This window comes from Phocoena phocoena, chromosome 2 (assembly GCF_963924675.1).
Source record: "Phocoena phocoena chromosome 2, mPhoPho1.1, whole genome shotgun sequence".
In the NCBI taxonomy this organism is placed as follows: Eukaryota; Metazoa; Chordata; class Mammalia; order Artiodactyla; family Phocoenidae; genus Phocoena; species Phocoena phocoena.
Window position 1 is genome coordinate 95162571 of NC_089220.1, and position 18759 is coordinate 95181329.

At 36.6% G+C, this 18759-nt stretch overlaps 1 protein-coding gene across 8 annotated transcripts in view; it reads right to left on the reverse strand.

The window, feature by feature from the left end:
* Positions 1–18759, reverse strand: part of DMXL2 (Dmx like 2) — a 178019-nt gene that overhangs the window by 127498 nt on the left and 31762 nt on the right. For all 8 annotated transcript variants that reach the window (XM_065871506.1, XM_065871505.1, XM_065871502.1 and 5 more), the window contains exons 2-6: positions 15132–15257; positions 12286–12357; positions 7588–7666; positions 6619–6754; positions 5887–5953 (exon numbers count right to left, since the gene is read on the reverse strand). In XM_065871506.1, the coding sequence (XP_065727578.1) occupies positions 5887–5953; positions 6619–6754; positions 7588–7666; positions 12286–12357; positions 15132–15257 (480 nt within the window). The remainder of the gene's footprint in view (positions 1–5886; positions 5954–6618; positions 6755–7587; positions 7667–12285; positions 12358–15131; positions 15258–18759) is intronic.

Sequence of the window (18759 nt, forward strand, 5' to 3'; positions counted from 1 at the left end):
GGACAAACATTCAGTCCATAACATACGCTAATGTGATGCCCCAATGGAGAAGGGAAAACTAATTGAGAAGAGAGGAGAGCACTGCAATACTGAGGTCCCTGAATAAGCAAGGACAAACGGAATCTAGTTTACAAGTGGAAGAACTGGCCTTGTATAAAAGCAGACCATTCATCCATGGCAACACAAGGGAAGGCAGAACATACATGCACACATGTAGGGAGATGAACAGATGCAGCTAGGTGGTGGGAGTTTATCAAAGTTCCCTTCTGATTACATCTATTTTCTCAGGTAAGAATCCATAGTACACAAATGCTAAAGTGGGAGCATGGACTGTCATATGGGACTCTACCAACACCCAATGGCATAGAGCTTCAGTTTAAAATACAGGAGCTACATAGAGACAACACACGGTGTTCACGCAAGGTGATAAGTCAGATCAGAGGTGCCTGCATAACACCATAAAAAACAAACAAACAAAGAGAAAGACCCCTAAGGACTATCGCTAAATGAAAGGATGAAATCAAGAAAAACACCCTCTCTGTAAAGGAATATGGTAAGGAAGGGTTCATCTGCACCTGAACTCTGAGTGAAAGAAAAAGTCTCCGCTGGGCATCTGTAACGACAAAACAGGCCTCATGAGACCCAAGCGCACACTGTGTGGCACAACTTCCAAGCTGAGAATTTAGTTTAAACTGTGTGTGCCCCCAGGTGCCTGGCAGAAACTATATAAACCTTTCCTAGAAGAATGCATACTCAACCCAGGCCTCAAAGCATCCCTACGTATGCATTTGCAATAAATATTTTCTCAATGAAATACAAAGCCAGCTGATTTTGGTGCTGTGAAATCTAAAACATCTGGGTTAAAATCCCAGCTCCACCTTCTGACTATCTCTGTATTCTGAGGGAAGTTCTTAAACTGCAGTTTCCCCTTCTGTAAAACAGTTGCCCCACAGGCTTTTGAAGGCACAGTTTCTGGTACGTAACTGTCAACAGCTACCAGTCACTATCATAACAGTATCAGTATTTATTAGTCTAAAATTACTCGTAAGTTTTACTTAATAATGCAAAATAAAAGTTGTCACCGCCAATAAAATACTTCTGCACCATCCACCACCACCCCAAAACAACTGAGCCTGACTCTAATCCATACTCTGGACAACCCATGAATCAAAAAGTGAATCACACTGAAAATCAGAAAAATTTATATTTAGAATAATAATAAAAATAATACACATCAAAAGTTATGGAATTAAAAAAAACTTACGGGATAAAGCTAAGCTTAAAGGGAAATCTATAGTGTTAAATGTATACATTAAAAACAAAAAAGGCTGAGAAAAACAAAAAAGGCTGAACATCTAAAAAAGTTTGAGAAAAACTATTAAGTGTGCAATAGCACTACGTCTTTAAAAATGTACATACCTTAATATTTTAAAATACTTTATTACTAAAAATGCTAACCATGATCTGACAACACAGGGTTGAAACAAACCTTCACTGTGTTAAAAAACACATTATCTGCAAAGCACAAAAAAGCAAAGCACAATAAAACCAGGTATACCTGTACAAAAAAGGAAAAATTATTTGCCAAGCCTCACTTTAATACAGAGATCTCATAAATCCTAAATAAAATATTAGCAAAGCAAATCCAGCAAGGACAATACATTACAATCAAGTTGAGATTATTCCAGTAACACAAGATTTATTTAACACTTGAAAATAAGTCCAACATATTTCATCTCATTAAATAAGAAAATAATGATAATATCATTAGATGCAGAAAAAGTATTTGCTAAGATTCAACATCATTTGTGATTTAAAAAAGAAAAATCCTAGCAATCTACAAATAAGAAGGAAACTTCCTTTATCAGAAAAACAGTATCTATAGTAAACACCTACAGTAAATATCACACTTAATGGCGACACAGTGAAAGGCATCTTTTTGATACTGGGAACAAGGAAAAGATACCTACTCTCACCTTTACTCAACACTATACTGGAGGTCCTAGATACTGCAGAAAAAAAGAAGACACAAAACACTTAAAAGTTAGAAAAGATGAAATAAAACTGCCATTATTCATAAGTAACAGAATTATGCACATAGAAAATTCAAAAGGATCTACAGAGGACTTGTTAGAATTAATGAGTTTATTAAGATTGCTAGGTATAAACCCAATATACAAAAATTAATTGCATTTCTATATACCAGTAATAATTATAAAATGATACCATTCATATCATTTTTGACATCAAAAATATCAAATACTTAGGCATGAATCTAAAAAAAGATATTTAGGACCTCTAGAAAAAATTATAAAACCTTACTGGGAGAAGTAAAAAGATCTAAATTAAAGACTATATCGTGTTCATAGATGAGAAGACTCAACTGTAAAGACGTCAATTCTCCCAAAACTGATCTATAGAGTCAATGAAATATCAATCAAAATCACAAGAGGTTTTCTGTTTGTTTTATAAAATTTATTATGTTCATTCTAAAATTTATATGGAAATACAAAGGGCCAAAAATAGATAGGATAATCTTAAAGAAGGAAAACAAGATGGGAAGACTTGCTCTAACCAGATATCAAGACAATTTAAAAGCTATAGCAACGAAGGTGGCATTACTACAAGGAAAGACCAATGGACTAGAGAAAAGAATCCAGAAACAGAGCCACACTAGTATGGACATTTGATTTTGACAAAGGTGGCAATAAAGAGCAATGGAGAAACAAGAGGCTTTTCAACAAATTGTGCTGGACAACTGGATATCCATACAGAAAAAGTGAAACCTGACCTCTTCCTCAAACCATACCTAAAAACTATTCCACGTAGGTTTTAGATCTAAATGTGGAAGGCAAAAAATTAAATGTCCAGATTTTAGACCAGAGGTTCTGAGGTCTTCTGACCCAAGGCACCTGCAGATAGAATTCCAGATATAAAAAATATTTCTGATACCTCAACTGTATCCTCTCATGCGTTAGCATTTTAGTGAGCCAGTTCCAGTTGACAGCAGCCACATATCTTTGCCTGAGTCTTCCAGGAATTGTTTGTAAGTGCTGAGAATTAATGCTCTGCTCTCACCATCCTTCAACCCATGTGTGTATGTGTGATGTGTCTGAAGAACAAGTGTGAGGAACATAATGTTGTGAGGACCACTAACTCCCAGAGTTAGCCACAGATTTAATCTTGTTAATCACCTGCATGATAATACACTCTTTTTTAAGCACCTTCACTTCCCTGCCTCAAATCCAGTATATTTTTTTGTGAGCATTGCCCATATTAATTACTTGAACTCGAATGCTTGTCTGGGGGTCTGCTTCTTGAGAAACCAAGAAAACCAAGACCCAGAGCTACAATGAACTTGAGTAGGGGAAAAAAATTACTTCTCTATTTTTGTAACTGCTAATTGAAGGAAATGCTAAATTTCAGTTATGAATATAAACATACCAAAATGATGTTAGCAGTACTTGTGACTTGGTCTCTAACAGAAATCACAGATGTTTTAATATTACATGACAGCTGCTGCAGATACCTCCAAATATTTTTTACACTCCTCACTACATTGAAACCGTTATTAGTTTACTGCTAAACCGCACATGATCGCAATCTTTCTGTCTATAATGTTATACAGTCTTCCTGTCTATAATGTCATCAACTATTGAGCAACTAACTACCTCTGTGCCAAGCAATTGTTCAACCACAAAACAGTTGAGTGTTCTACAACTAAAGATTAACTCAAAAAGCCTTGGGTGAATTCTGATGTTCTTGGAAAACCTATCCTTGCCCTGTAAAGTATAATATGGAAATTTTAATTCATACACAACAACTAAATACAATTAAACTTTAACCTGTGATTTTTAAATGTAATTTTTTCTTGCTGAATACATTAACTAAGAAGTACATAATTGATAATCGTCACAAATTTATTTTTTAATATCTTGAAGGTATATTTCAATAACCATATGGTATCATTTTTATAAGTTCAAAACTATTCAAAAATAAAAATTATATTCTTTGGGAATTTACACCTGTGAAACTATTTTTTTTTAAAAGCAATGAAATAAAACAGAAAATTCAGGATTCCGGTTGCATAGGTGAGGGGGAAATGAGGAGATGCAAGAGGAAAATAGTAACCCATTAGTTTTATGTCCTTTGTCTCAACTGGGTAGCAGGTACATACATGTGCACTTGTTTAATTATTATCTTATATATGTTTTTTATATATTCATTTTATACTTAGGAAATATTATGTATTTAAAAAGGAGTATTCATAGAATCAGAAAAATATTCTGGAAAATCAAAAATGTGATAGCAGGAAAAAATTACTTCTAAGTTAAAGCTGAACACTCCAACCAGAATTTAAACAAAAAAAAAAATTTTTTTTAATGAAGAGGGGGGGAAAAAAAGAGAAAATTAGGGATCAGTATAGAAGGATCCACATCTGAATAAGGGGAGATCCAGAAAGAGAGAAAAGAGAACACGAAAGGAAGGAAATAACACAAAAGGAATAATATAAAATAATCCCCCTGAACTGAAGGACATGAGTTTTCAGACTGAACAGGCGCATCAGATTGCCTGCACAAAAAAAGTCTTTATCCCTTAGAGATACATACTAAAATATTTATAGATGACTGACCCATACCACGATATATTGAAATTTTAGAACACCGGGATAAGGGGAACATTCTTAAAACCTCTAAGAGCTAGAGCTGGGAGAGCATGGTCATAATGGCACTATACCTCTCAAACAGCAACACTGGAAGCTGGAAGGCAACAGAAGCATGATTTTTAAAATTCTGAAGGAAAATTAGTTCCAAGCCAATGCTATGCCCAATCAAATAAAGCATAACGAAGAAGAAAGACCTGTTCAGACTTGCAAGGCCTCAAAAATGTTTTTTTCCCATTCATCTTTCCTCAGGGACCTACTGGAGGATATCTCCATCAAAACAAGGAAAGAAGATGATAAATGATGTGAAGTAACCGGGAATTTAACAAAGGAGATGGGCAAAGAGAATCTCCCGAGGTTGGTAAAAGAAAATCCTGATATGAGAGCTCTATTATTTTAGACTCAGAGAACAACTAAGCCAGATTGGAGCAAAGAGAACAGACATTTCCAGGATACCTCCTACGTGGGATTATACTGAGAGAAGATCCAAAGAATGTCAGAGGTGTGAGGGATGAATTAGGTATATAGAAAACTAAGCAAACAGTAAAACAAAGTAATTACTAACACCAAAGTAATTATTCCATGAAAAATCTTTTACACACTCTTAATAATGTGAATAATAAATAGTGATTTTCCCAAATATTATGAGATGCTTATATCAGAAAGACAGGAGGAAGGGAAGTGAATATGTGTATGTGCTAAGTGGAGATGAGGTTGGGACATCAGCTAGAGAACTAAAGTCTCAGCCTCCATAGTAGCATGGCCAGAAATTATACATAAAACCAAAAGGAAAAGAAATTTAAAAAATTTTAAATCGGAGCATAATCAAGCTACTAAAGAATATGTAAAGAAATACTAAACTGCAATTTTATGAATCACTGCCTCTAGGACACAGGAATTAAGAGTAAGAAGAAGGGAGTGCATCTTTTCATTGTAAATCTAGTAGTAATATTTTACTTTTCAAATTATGTACATATGCTATTTTTTAAACCTAAAAATTAATTTTAAAAACCATAAATTTTCATGAGGGTCAAATAAGAATAAAAATAATAGCCATTATTTACCAAATGCCAACTACCTATGGGAAACATAGCAGATCTTTTACAAAAACTATCACTATTCCTCAGGCCATCTTTGTAATGTAGGATTATCCTAATTTTACAGATGAAAAAACTGAAAATGAGAATGAACAAGGAACACTTTTGTTTTGTTTGGTCCTTTACCTTTCCAGCAGTAGCAAAATATTCACCATCAGGGGACCACTCCATCAAATGTACAGATACTGAGGTTCTAAAAAAACAAAATTGAACAGTTAGCATTTTTAAAATCTGGAACACTATATATATAAATGGTCAAAAAAAAATTTTTTTTAATTAAAAAAAAAGATTTTCATAACATCATCAAAACAAGAGTGTTTTCACCTCTCTAAAAATAAATCTAAATATTTCACCTCCCTAAAAATACAAATTAATTCATTAAAGCTAATCCAAAGCTCACTTTCGGGAGCCAAAAAAGAATGCAATTAACATGCATAAACGGTATCGCAACCTACATGCCCCACCGACATCCTAATGTAACATTTTGAAAACTGAGCTCATCATCTTCCCTGGCTAGTTGGATCCCTTCACATACTCCATATTGTTAATGGATCCCTTCACATAATCCTTCCACCTGAAAGAGTGTCTCACAACTTTCACATCTTCCCTCTCCCTATCCCACCTATATCTCATGCATTAATGAATAATTCCTACATATCAACCTTCTCAACAGAAGTCCTGAGGTTATTAACTATGAAAATACTTTCATCCTTTTTTAAAACAATCAGTTGTAGCACAGATTAAAGGATGATGTTATAATGGGTTTTGGTTAGAAAAAGTCTATTTTTCTAGGCTTCTAAGAACATATCTCAGGAAGCATTTTTTTAATTAATGAACATAACAGAGTTAGACACTAACTTGCACTGCCAGATGCACTTCCAATCATTTAAAACAGGAGGAATTTTATTATCGATTTCTTCCTCCTCTTCCAGAATGTCACCCCCTGGAGGAGCCCACAACTGAATAGAATCAGTTGCTGTCAACAATCTGTTATCTGAAAATTAAAGAATGTTCAGATGAATAAGCAAGGATTATCTAGAGAAATAAACGCACATGTGGGCTTCTGCTTAGGTCTATAAACTATTCTGTGAAAAATAAGCAATACTGTCTATGAAAACCACTTGTGGAGTATATCCATTTAAAAGTTAGAATCCACTGACAAGAAAACTTGAGGGAAACTTGAGAACAAAAAAGAAAAGCCTCCTGACAAAGAGCTAGTTGTCTATCAGGTAAAACTTTAAAAAAAAAATAACAACAGAAGTAGAATAACAAAACAAACCCCAACACAGAATATTCAACACAGAATATATACAACACAGAATATTCTCAGGATATAAGACACAACTAAAGATTAATGAAATTTGTTTTTCTACATGGACTATTAAAATTACCCTCACTAGTTGTGAATGTAAAAAGGGACAACAGCCATTATCATCAAAAGTTTCTAAACGTTCAATATTAAAGACAGTAATTTCCCGAAATACAAATACCAAAGTGAGATAGGGTTTTTCTTACCTTGTTTTACTTCTGATTTTATTTCTTAATAAACACAGTAAGAGTAAAGTGCAGCACATTAATTAATGAAAGAAATCATCACTGTTTCTTGGAACAAAACATTCAAAAGTAGCGGGGGAAAGCACAGAACTAACAGTAAATTAAGCACTGTACAAAGCAGTGTATATGAAAAAGAGAAAAGTATACTCATTCACTAGCAAAAAGAGACTACTACTGACCATTTTCTTATTATGGGAGACTACATCACATTGTAATCACACACTTAAAACAAATATTAACTTTTCATAATTTCTAAAGATAATTGCTAAATACCTTGAGGGTCCCATGCTAAATTGTATGTCACGGAACTCAAAAAAAACTGGCCAGTTTTAAGCCACTGACACTTGAGTTGCTGAAACAGAGAGAGAGAAAGAAAAAAGAGAAAGATATGTTTTCAAAGGAGTATCCACAAGCACAACCATATTATCATTTTCTTCAACTGAAGACTATGATCTGAAACAAGGATGTAAATATTTCACTATTATTTTCAAAATACTGTTTTTAAAATAATTTCCAATGATTCCACTTACTATTCTACCATATCAGGCTGTTTGCCACACCCAAACAAAGCATGTCTTCCAGGCTTCCTTCCATGTCTACAAACACAATCTTTTTTTGGGGGGTCTGCGCAGGGTCTTCATTGCGGCATGCGGGATCTTCAATGAGGCATGTAGGCTTCTTAGTTGTGGCATGCAAACTCTTAGTTGCGGCATGCATGCAGGATCTAGTTCCCCGACCAGGGATGGAACCCAAGCCCCCTGCACAGGGAGCGCAGAATCTTCCCCACTGGACCACCAGGGGAGGCCCCTATAAACACATTCTTATTCTTAGGGTATCCCTCCCTCTCTTTTCCGCCTACAAACTCCTATGATTACATCAGGATCTAGCTAAATCATCACCTCTGCAGTGAAGCCTCTTCTGACATCCTGGCAGCACTCACAGCACTTTTTACTTACATTCTACCATTATAACACTGGTCACACTGAATTATTTGTTTATATATCTGACTCTCCTATTACACTGCAACTCTTCACGGGCAGGAATTATGCCACAATGAGCTTTGTGCATTCAGTGTAATGACTGGTACACAGATGCTCAATAAATGTTTATAAAAACAAAGTAAACGCACATTAGAAAGAAGTACAAATTAACACAATCCTATGGAGTCAATGTCTAAAATAAAACTAGATACACCTTCCAAAAAGCCAACAAATTTGAACCATATAATATATAAAACCCACAAACCTGACCTATATTTGAATAATTTCCATTCTATTTTCTTACTGTTTCCATTCTAAAGTGTAGAAAGATTTAAAATTTAAAAGTCGCAGCTTTCCCATGAAATACAGTAAGTAAAAAAGTTTAGATATCTCTTTTCAGTAGACAAACATAAAATGTCCTTTTGTAGGCTTCCCTGGTGGCGCAGTGGTTGAGAGTCCGCCTGCCGATGCAGAGGACACGGGTTCCTGCCCCAGTCCGGGAAGATCCCACATGCCACAGAGTGACTAGGCCTGTGAGCCATGGCCGCTGAGCCTGCGCGTCCGGAGCCTGTGCTCCACAACGGGAGAGGCCACAACAGTGAGAGGCCCGTGTACCGCAATAAAAATTTTTAAAAAAATGTCCTTTTGTGAAAGTATAGTGCAATGTAAAGCCATGTCAAGGCTTTTTATAGGCAAGTTATACATTAATTGCTTGGCAAGTAATAATTTAATAAATGGCAATATCCTCTCTTATTATAATACTTTTAAAATATTTAACAATAAAATAATTTATTCAAGATTTCATGACTATCTAGAGGTGGAAGTTTCAAATACAACTAAAAAACCTGAATTCCAGTATCCAAAAGTAATTTTATATTTATTAATCAGGGAAAAAGTTATTTTTTAAACCCTATCACTGCTGACCCAACAACAGTCACAACAGTATTTTAAATACTGCTCAACAGAACTATTTACAGTAATAATAAAATCATTCCTAAAACTAGAGCTATCCCTAACATTCTTTCCATTAGTGCTTCTCAGAGTGTAATCTGTGGACCAATTACACTGCAGAAACTCGGGGAGTGAGGTCTGGAATCTGATTTTTTTTTCCATTTTTTTAAATTTAATTTTTATTTTATATTGGAGTATAGTTATTTACAATGTTGTGTTAGTTTCCAGTGTACAACAAAGTGAATCAGTTATACACATACATACATCTATACTTTTTCAGATTTTTTTCCCATATACGTTATTACAGAGTATTGAGTAGAGTTCCCTGGGCTGTATAGTAGGTCCTTGTTGATTATCTACTTTATATATAATAGCGTGTATATGTTAATCCCAAACTCCTCATTTATCCCTCCCACACACCCCCCACCCTTCCCCTTTGGTAACCATAAGTTGGTTTGCAAAGTCTGTAAATCTGTTTCTGTTTTGTAAATAAGTTCATTTGTATCATTTATTTATGGAATCTGATGTTTTTTCTATAAATTTATTTATTTTATTTATTTAGTTTTGGCTGCATTGGGTCTTCATTACTGCACATAGGCTTTCTCTATTTGTGGCGAGTCAGGGCTACTCTTTGTTGCAGTGTGAGGGCGTCTCATTGAGGTGGCTTCTCTTGTTGCGGAGCATGGGCTCTAGGCACGCAGGCTTCAGTAACTGTGGCTCATGGGCTCTAGAGCACAGCCTCCGTAGTTGTGGCGCACAGCCTCTAGAGCACAGGCTCAGTAGTTGTGGCGCACGGGGCTTAGTTGCTCTGCGGCATGTGGGATCTTCCCAGATCAAGGCTCGAACCCATGTCCCCTGCATTGTCAGGCAGATTCTTAACCACTGTGCCTCCAGGTAAGCCCCTGAATTTTTAAATATGTACTCTCGATGACTCTTAAGTACTCTGAAAAATTTTTTTTTTTTTTGCAGTACGCGGGCCTCTCTCACTGTTGTGGCCTCTCCCGTTGTGGAGCACAGGCTCCGGACGCGCAGGCTCAGCGGCCATGGCTCACGGGCCCAGCTGCTCAGCGGCATGTGGGATCTTCCCGGACCGGGGCACGAACCCATGTCCCCTGCATCGGCAGGCGGACTCTCAACCAGTGCACCACCAGGGAAGCCCAGTACTCTGAAAATTTAATATGCATTTCATAATATTATCATAGGGAAGAGACTATGATATAATTTGTACTTCTGGGGGAAAACATAAAAAAAAATTCATATACATACATTTAATGAAAAATATCAAAACCACTTATTTACTGCAGTTAAGAATACAATTTTTTTTTAATTACTGGTAAATATGTCAAGAGGTGAAATCTTGGCGTTCAGATTTCACACTGGCAGTTTTAACTATTTGTGAGTGACGGTGGAGTTCTACTGCATGTAGTAATTTTAAAATCAAAAATTTTTTCTAACCGTATTGGATTTTCTGAATATTAAGTAAGACAAAATATAATTCAGCACCCAGTGAGTTTACCTAAGCTCCTAACTCCTTCATTCAAATATTCAGAAGTACCTGTTATGTTCCAGATACTTGAGATGCATCGGTGAACAAAAGAAACAAAGCTCCCTACGCTCATGGAGCTTACATTCTAAATAGTAATCTATAAATAAATAAACAAGATAAGTGCTCTATTGAAAAAGGTTTAAAACTAGAAGGATAGGCAGGTTAGAAGGAAAGTGGGAGAACCAAGTGGCAATTTTTAAAAGGGTGTTCAAGGGACTTCCCTGGTGGTCCAGAGGTAAAGAATCCGCCTTCCAATGCAGTTGATGCAGATTTGATCCCTGGTCGGGGAACTAACATCCCACATGCCTCGGGGCAACTTAGCCCGCCTGCCTCAAAGAGAGAGCCCACATGCCGAAACCTACAGAGCCTGCCCGCGCACCCCAACTAGAGAGAGAAAACCCCTACACCACAACTAGAGAGAAGCCCTCACGCCACAAATCTCGCGCACCCCAACTAGAGAGAGAAAACCCGTACACCACAACTAGAGAGAAGCCCTCACGCCAAAAACAGAGAGAGAAAACCCCTACACCACAACTAGAGAGAAGCCCTCACGCCACAAATCTCGCGCACCCCAACTAGAGAGAGAAAACCCGTACACCACAACTAGAGAGAAGCCCTCACGCCACAAACAGAGAGAAACCTGAGCAGACCGCACACCATAACGAAAAGATCCTGCATGCCTCAACAAAGATCCCATGTGCCGCAACTAAAACCCGACACAGCCAAAAAAAAAATTAAGGAAAATAATTATTTTTTTTAAAAAAGGGAAGGGTGGTCAAGGCACATCTCACTGAGAAGGTACTACTAAGCAAAAACTTAAAGGATCTGTAGGAACTGGCCCTGGAGCTATCTAGAGAAAGAAGGACATTCCAGACAAAAGAACAACCAATGCAAAGGCTCAAAGATGAGCGGGTAACTATCCAAAGAACAGTGAAAATGCCAGTGTGAAAAAAAAAAAAAAAAAAAAAAAATGCCAGTGTGGCTGGAGCGACCAGAGAGGACAAGAATAGTAGATGAGCTCTGAGAGGTAATAAATGGGTGCAGGTGTGGGGGGCAAGGCGGGGGTGGAGGAAGAAGGGCTGTAGTCCATTCTAAGGCTTTCTGGCTTTAAATGTGAGACAAGCATGGAGCCATTAGTTTTCAGCAGAGAAGTGTCATGATCTACTCTGCTGAGAACAGGGAAAGGGCAAGAGGATAGATATTAGACAGGAGACTAGTCTAGTAATCTAGATAAGAAACAACAGGAGTTCACCTGGGGGTAGATCCCAATTAACAAGGCAAATCTCAATAAGCAATATTCTAGGAAACTGATTTTCTAAAAGGCCTAGGAATATATTCCTAGTGAATGTAAAAGATCTTACCATAAAGCACCAGACAAACTTCACACTGATATTCCAGACCACCTTCAGCACCAGCTGCTAAGGAGCTCTTTATTGCTGTCAACTGGATTCCAAACTCAGTTATAAAACTTTTCTACCACCATTTAATACTTACACAATTTCTCTTATGAGAATTTATGCCCAAGGGCTCAAAAATACAAACAGCATTACCATATGAAGCTGCAACCTAAAAAAGAATGAACAAAGCATTAATATTTAAGGAAAAGAGAAAATAAAGGTAACTTCCTTTTCACAATAATGTATAAACTGATTACATACAATCCCAATACAGTATTTATGGTTTATTCCCTTCCATAAATATAACTGGAAAAGTACTAGACTTAAGAATCTCTTCTCTTATCAAAAATTCAGGCTTTATTTTCCATATCAAATACAAGGTTGACCTATTCAAAGAAATCATCCTTTCCTATAAAAATTTCATTTTTAAATACAGAAATAACTTTTATTAACGAAGACACATTTCAATGGTACATCTGTCAGAAACTTTACAATCCAGTGAAAATAATATAAAAACCATGAGAAGTAGAAAAAAGACATCAAAGAGCAACAGGTTTTAAAAATACATCAAATAAAATGCCATTAACTATACCATCAAACAAAAAATACCAATTGGGAACACCATGTAGAAGGAGGAATAGAGAAAATGGACTAAGGAGAAACCAGAGAGACATCCACTGCAACTGGAGGAGAAACAGCTGATATAGACATCTCTAGTGGACTTAAGCTAGGAGTTTGGGGGCCAAGAGGACTTTGCTCCATGTCACATGCCTGATGAGAAGAAACACAAATTTCTCTGTTTCTAGGAGCTTACCAGAGCCTGTTTTCCAATAATTCCTTGAAAGCCAGTTCCCAGTTTATCTTCCTCTTGGCAAGAGGGAAACAACTACAGGGAACAGACCAAAAACCATCTCTTCTCACACCTCTAGGTCTATGGGTTAACCTATAAAGCTAAATTAGGTATACATGTTTTTAAGGCAAGCCGAAAAGGTCTACTGTGATTTCAGGGCACTGTAATGCAAAAGAAGTGATTTCATTTATTTATTTATTTTTAGCATCTATAGTCACTCAGAGTGTATTTATTTATTTATTTATTTATTTTTAAATATTTATTTATTTATTTTGGCTGTGCCAGGTCTTAGTTGCACCACACAGGATCTTCATTGAGGCATATTTAGTTGCAGCATGCTGGATCCTTAGTTGCAGTATGCGGACTTCTTAGTTGCGGCACGCATGTGGGATCTAGTTCCCCGAACAGGGATCAAACCCGGAACCCCTGCACTGGGAACGCGGAGTCTTACCCACTGGACCATCAGGGAAGTCCCCAAAAAAGTGATTTTAATTGTTATTTAATATCTAACTTTCTTTCCAAGAAAAAGCTGTACTCCACAATGGTAGGGGGAGAGTTACTTAAAATGCCTGGCCACGGTAACACTGAGGTAAAAAGTGTTATGAATGATCACATTCAACATGTCAATGAATGAATGAACGAATGATTATAACTGGTTAATACAAAGTCATAAATTTGAAAGTAATCGTCACAAGGACTGGGGATAAATGAAATAAAAGAAGATGGCAATAAAAGACAATGAATCAGAGATGTCACAATTTGGGCTTCTTTACCTTCAACCAGGTTAGAAAAAGTAAAAACATGGTTATGAAAACCAAGGGCTTCTATATTAAAAAAAAAAAAGAAAACAAAAACAAAAATTTTGCTCCCAGAGTATCTGTTTGCTGTGATCATCACCAGCACATAAATAATTTTTTAAAATGCATCTCTGACAACTATCGTAACAACTCTAAGCAGGTTTAAAACTACCATGCTTGGAATAGGGAGATGAGCAATGAAAAATTAATGAGAGAAATCTGACACTCTGAGTGTTTTCTGAAGAGTAAGCAATACTTAGGGAGAACGACTGGGGAAAAAATTCAGAAAAGCAAGAAACAAGCATCGGAAAACAGCAGAAAATTCAATGTTTCAATACTATGTCAGTTTTATCATTGGATTGTCATATAGTGGCACATTTACCCAAATATTAAAGCTTAATACAAACAGCAGGGTAGGACAGTAGAAATGATATAATATCACAATTTATTATTTGGCATAAATTTGCATGATTACTATTTATTACCATGAATATTCCGATTTAACATATCCTTGATAAAATTTATTATTACTTAGTAAAGAACAATTTTTAGAACACTAAAACTGCTTAAATTATTACAATTATTACAGGAAAAATATCATTCTTATATTCCCATAGAAACATTTAACTCTGCTACACAACATTGGCCTTAATGAATTGCTAGAATATACAGCAAATATGCTATATTTACTTTACATATAATCAAAATTTGATGTATATTATGTGTGAAATTTGGGGGGAGAGGAACATATGATGAAACTTGAATTGTTTTAAAATAAATCCTCTGTTTAAAGTCTGAGTGAATGAACTTTAACATTCTTCAAACAACAAATAAAGTTTCATTAACAGAAACTTTACAAAGCATCAGTTACATGACAAATATTGTATTAGATGCTAACAACTTGCTACATTTCTTGATAAAAATTTGATGTTATAATTTGGGAGAGATAAGGTATGCTAGATATAGAAGATAAAAGTTTACTTCCTTGCTACTGGCTTAATAGCTGCTAGAACTATCAACTGGCAGAATATTAGTACACACAGGAATATGAAGCCTACAAATCTTTTAAGACAGTATATACAGATAGAACAATTAATTATCACTTATCAGCTTAATGGCTCTTTAAAATTTGTACATAACCTATCATTTTACCCACTCCTATTAACATCCATCTAAGCAAGGTATAATACATAATTAGAAAGTGTAGGCAAGCCTTATATAAAAGCATAAGAATACTCTCTGAGATTGTTAAATACATTAAAAGATGACAGTTAATAAAGTAAATAAATCCCTTACTCTTCCATGTTGGTTAGAACACTCCACACAGCTGACTTGGATGTTTCCATGCTTAGCACCAGGAATGATCTGCACACATTCAAAGTCATTTGCCAAAATAACAATATCACAGCCCGATCCATATGCCTAAAAAGAAAAGTTTTACATTATGTAAGATATGTAATTTGTGAATTAGTTTATCTTAGTTTTTGCTGCTATTGCAAAGGATACTGTGACATATTTTACAAAAATAGTTAATGTAAGAATATTAAAAATGTCAATTTCCAAATCAGAACATTAAAAGTCACACCAAAAACATGGGGTGACGACACACCATGCATTATCATTCAACAACTGCTACTAACAGGAAAAGGGTTCTTCCAGGTCTTAAACACTATAGCCTCCATCCCCCATAAATCTTTTGGTTTAGAATTTCTCTCTGAAGCTCATCTCAGTAAACCCTAAAGAATAAAACCTCCACCTAAAAGTAATGAGGTATTGAAGGCTGCAATTGCATTCCCAGGGTTCAAACCAGGCTTGAGGAAGATCAAGATAGAAATCAGATGCATTTTCCAACACAATTCCACATGGCTTAAAGAGCTAGTTAAATAGACATGAACCCCTGAGGCAGAATTACACGCACTAAGGCAAACACTAAACAAACTCAACTGCCGAAGTGAATCCATGATGAAGCCAGCCTGCCTGCCCCCTCCCCTCAACCTTACCAGGCATGAGAGAAAGACAGAGAGACAGAGAGAGGACACCAATCCAAAGTGGTTAGACACACACACACGCTAAACAAAATAAAAAATAAACTGATTTATATAAAATGTGACAAGTATTTGGTCTGGAAAATAAAATGAAACACAAAGTCAAGTTCCTGGAAAATTCCCTTGTTCAAAAGAACTATAATGAGCAAAACTGCATATTTCTTCCTATTGCCACACTTCTTCTTGGTGTATGCTACTCCTGTTTTGCAACTTTGTGAATTTTATGATGACATAAGGGCCAGAGGGCGGGGACATTTTTCTTTTTCTTCCAAACTCAACTTATGGTTAAATATGTAAAACAACCTAACAATGTAATTCTCAAATGAAAAAGCCCCACAAAAAGCAACATAAAGTTTATGAGGTGATATTTTTTTCCCACTATTTCTACAGCCTTAAGCAATATGATCATGTCCTACAAAATACAGATATCCAGTAGCCAGGGCTGACATGTGATGACAGCTAAGCCAGTGAGGTCCACATATGGCTGGTAATGAAAAGAGGGAACTGAAGATAAAGACCAGAGAGGAAGACAGACACTACTTCTACTGGTCACTGAAACTTCCAGTGTTGCCAAAATCCTGCTCTAACTACTATAAACTATCTTCAACTCATGTGTTTGCACATACCAGAAAGTTCCCCAAATGAAAAACAAAGACGAATTTTAAACAAAGGAACTATGGGGGAAAAAATCACTCCCAGGAGGAAATAACCACTTATACTTTCATAGAAAAAGCAGATTTGCTATGCTATGCATTCAAGAAAGATAAACTGAATGGGAATCCTGAGTATAGGTAGAAAAAATGTTTGTGTCACCATGCTAACCTTTACACTTATATTATTAAAATAACAAAAATAATCTTACCCTTAAACATTTCACAATTTCCAAAGTACTTTATAGCATTATCTCAGCAAAGCAGATTGATGGTAAGAGCAAAACTTTACCTAGTTTGGAATCACCACACGTGGGGTTTTCAGTGTTGGTTCTGCAGTACTACAGGATCTTAAGCAAGTTACTTAAGCTCTCTGAGCAGTTCCTTGTGGTAGAATGGAAGAAATAATACTTATTTCTTAGGACAGAAAATCTATTTCCATAGTGCTTAGCACACGTCACTCATTAAAGACACAAAACAGTGCATGATGTCCCAAGTCTGGGCTAGCAACTGGGAATACAAAAACACAAGATGTGGTCCCAGTGAGTCTATTGGGGAGACAACCAAGTGAATCACCTATCACAACTAAATGACAAACTGCCATGAGACAGAGATATCTATAAGTTACCAGCAAAGACAAAAGGTACTCAATGAATGTTAAATCGGGACTTCCCTGGTGGCGCAGTGGTTAAGAATCTGCCTGCCTATGCAGGGGACCCGCGTTCGAGCCCTGGTCCGGGAAGATCCCACATGCCGCGGGGCAACTAAGCCCGTGCACCACAACTACTGAGCCTGCGTTCTAGAGCCTGCGAGCCACAACTACTGAGCTCATGCACCCCAACTACTGAAGCACACGTGCTGCAACTACTGAAGCCCATGCGCCTAGAGCCCGTGCTCTGCAACAAGAGAACCCACCGCAATGAGAAACCCGCACACCGCAACCAAGAGTAGCCCCCGCTCGCCGTAACTACAGAAGAGCCCACGCGCAGTGACGAAGACCCAAAGCAGCAAAAAAATAAGTAAATAAACATTAAATCACTCCCCCTTTCATCTTTGCAACAAACCTGAGAGGAAGAGAGTATCATTATCATTATATAAAGAAAGATTCAAGTTCATTTATTTGCCCAAGATTATACAGTTAGTAAGTGGAAAATGTTCAAACTCAGGTCCTTACAATTCTTATGTTCTTTTCCCCTACATTACATGACAAAGAGACATAAAATATTTCAGATAAGTATTAGCACAGTTGCTTCTCTAAAGATGGGCCATCCCCAGCAACAGCTGCTCTAGACATAGGCTCTTACTGCTCAGCCACTGAAGAGGATTTTTACTCCTCCCTAGATAGCCATAATTGCCTGACCTTTGCCAGAGGACATGTACCATGCTCCTTAGAAGTAGAGAATCTTGCCATTTTTCTGAAATGCAATAGTTCTCAAACCTGGCTGCCTCAAAATCACCTAGGGAACTTGTTAAAAATACAAACTGAGTGGTCCCACCCCAGACTTACTAAATCAGGATCGTCATGGATAAAAGAATTTGGCAATATCTATCAAAATTTTAAATACAATATACCCTTTGATTGACAAGTCCCTATTTTCCTATAAGCATACTAGCAAAGCTTGCCAAAATACATAGAGAAGGATATTCACTGCCTCATTATTTTAAGCAGCAAAAACTGAAAATAATCATACCATCTATCAGTAGGGAAGTGGTTAAATAAGTTACTGAATATCCATCGAGTAGAATACTATGCAGTTACCAAAAGTTTAGAGACCACTGGTCTAAAATGGTCTCAAATCCCTTATCAAACTAGTAATTACCATCATAACAGAACAATCGTGCGTGGCACTAGCGTCCTGTGGAACCACACCTAGGCAATACCTACTCTTTTATATAGTATCCATGGTCACGGCTAGAACGGAACCCCATGAACTACTGCACACAGAGAGCTGGAAAAGAACAGAAGTTGAATAGTATTATTCTTCACCTTTGTCTAAAGAGTCTAAAATACACATAACCCCAAGTGTGCGAGAACAGGGGACTCATAATCAGTCAGTACTGAATCACATGCATTCTATAACTGAAGGCGCATAAGATTTTAATGATTTATATACATGTGTGTTTGTTTGTCTGGTTCCTACTACACTGAGAGGTCCATCAGAGCAAGGACCATGTTCTTGTTTACCACTCTAGTCCTAGCACCCAGCATGTGCACAGCCCTCAACAGAT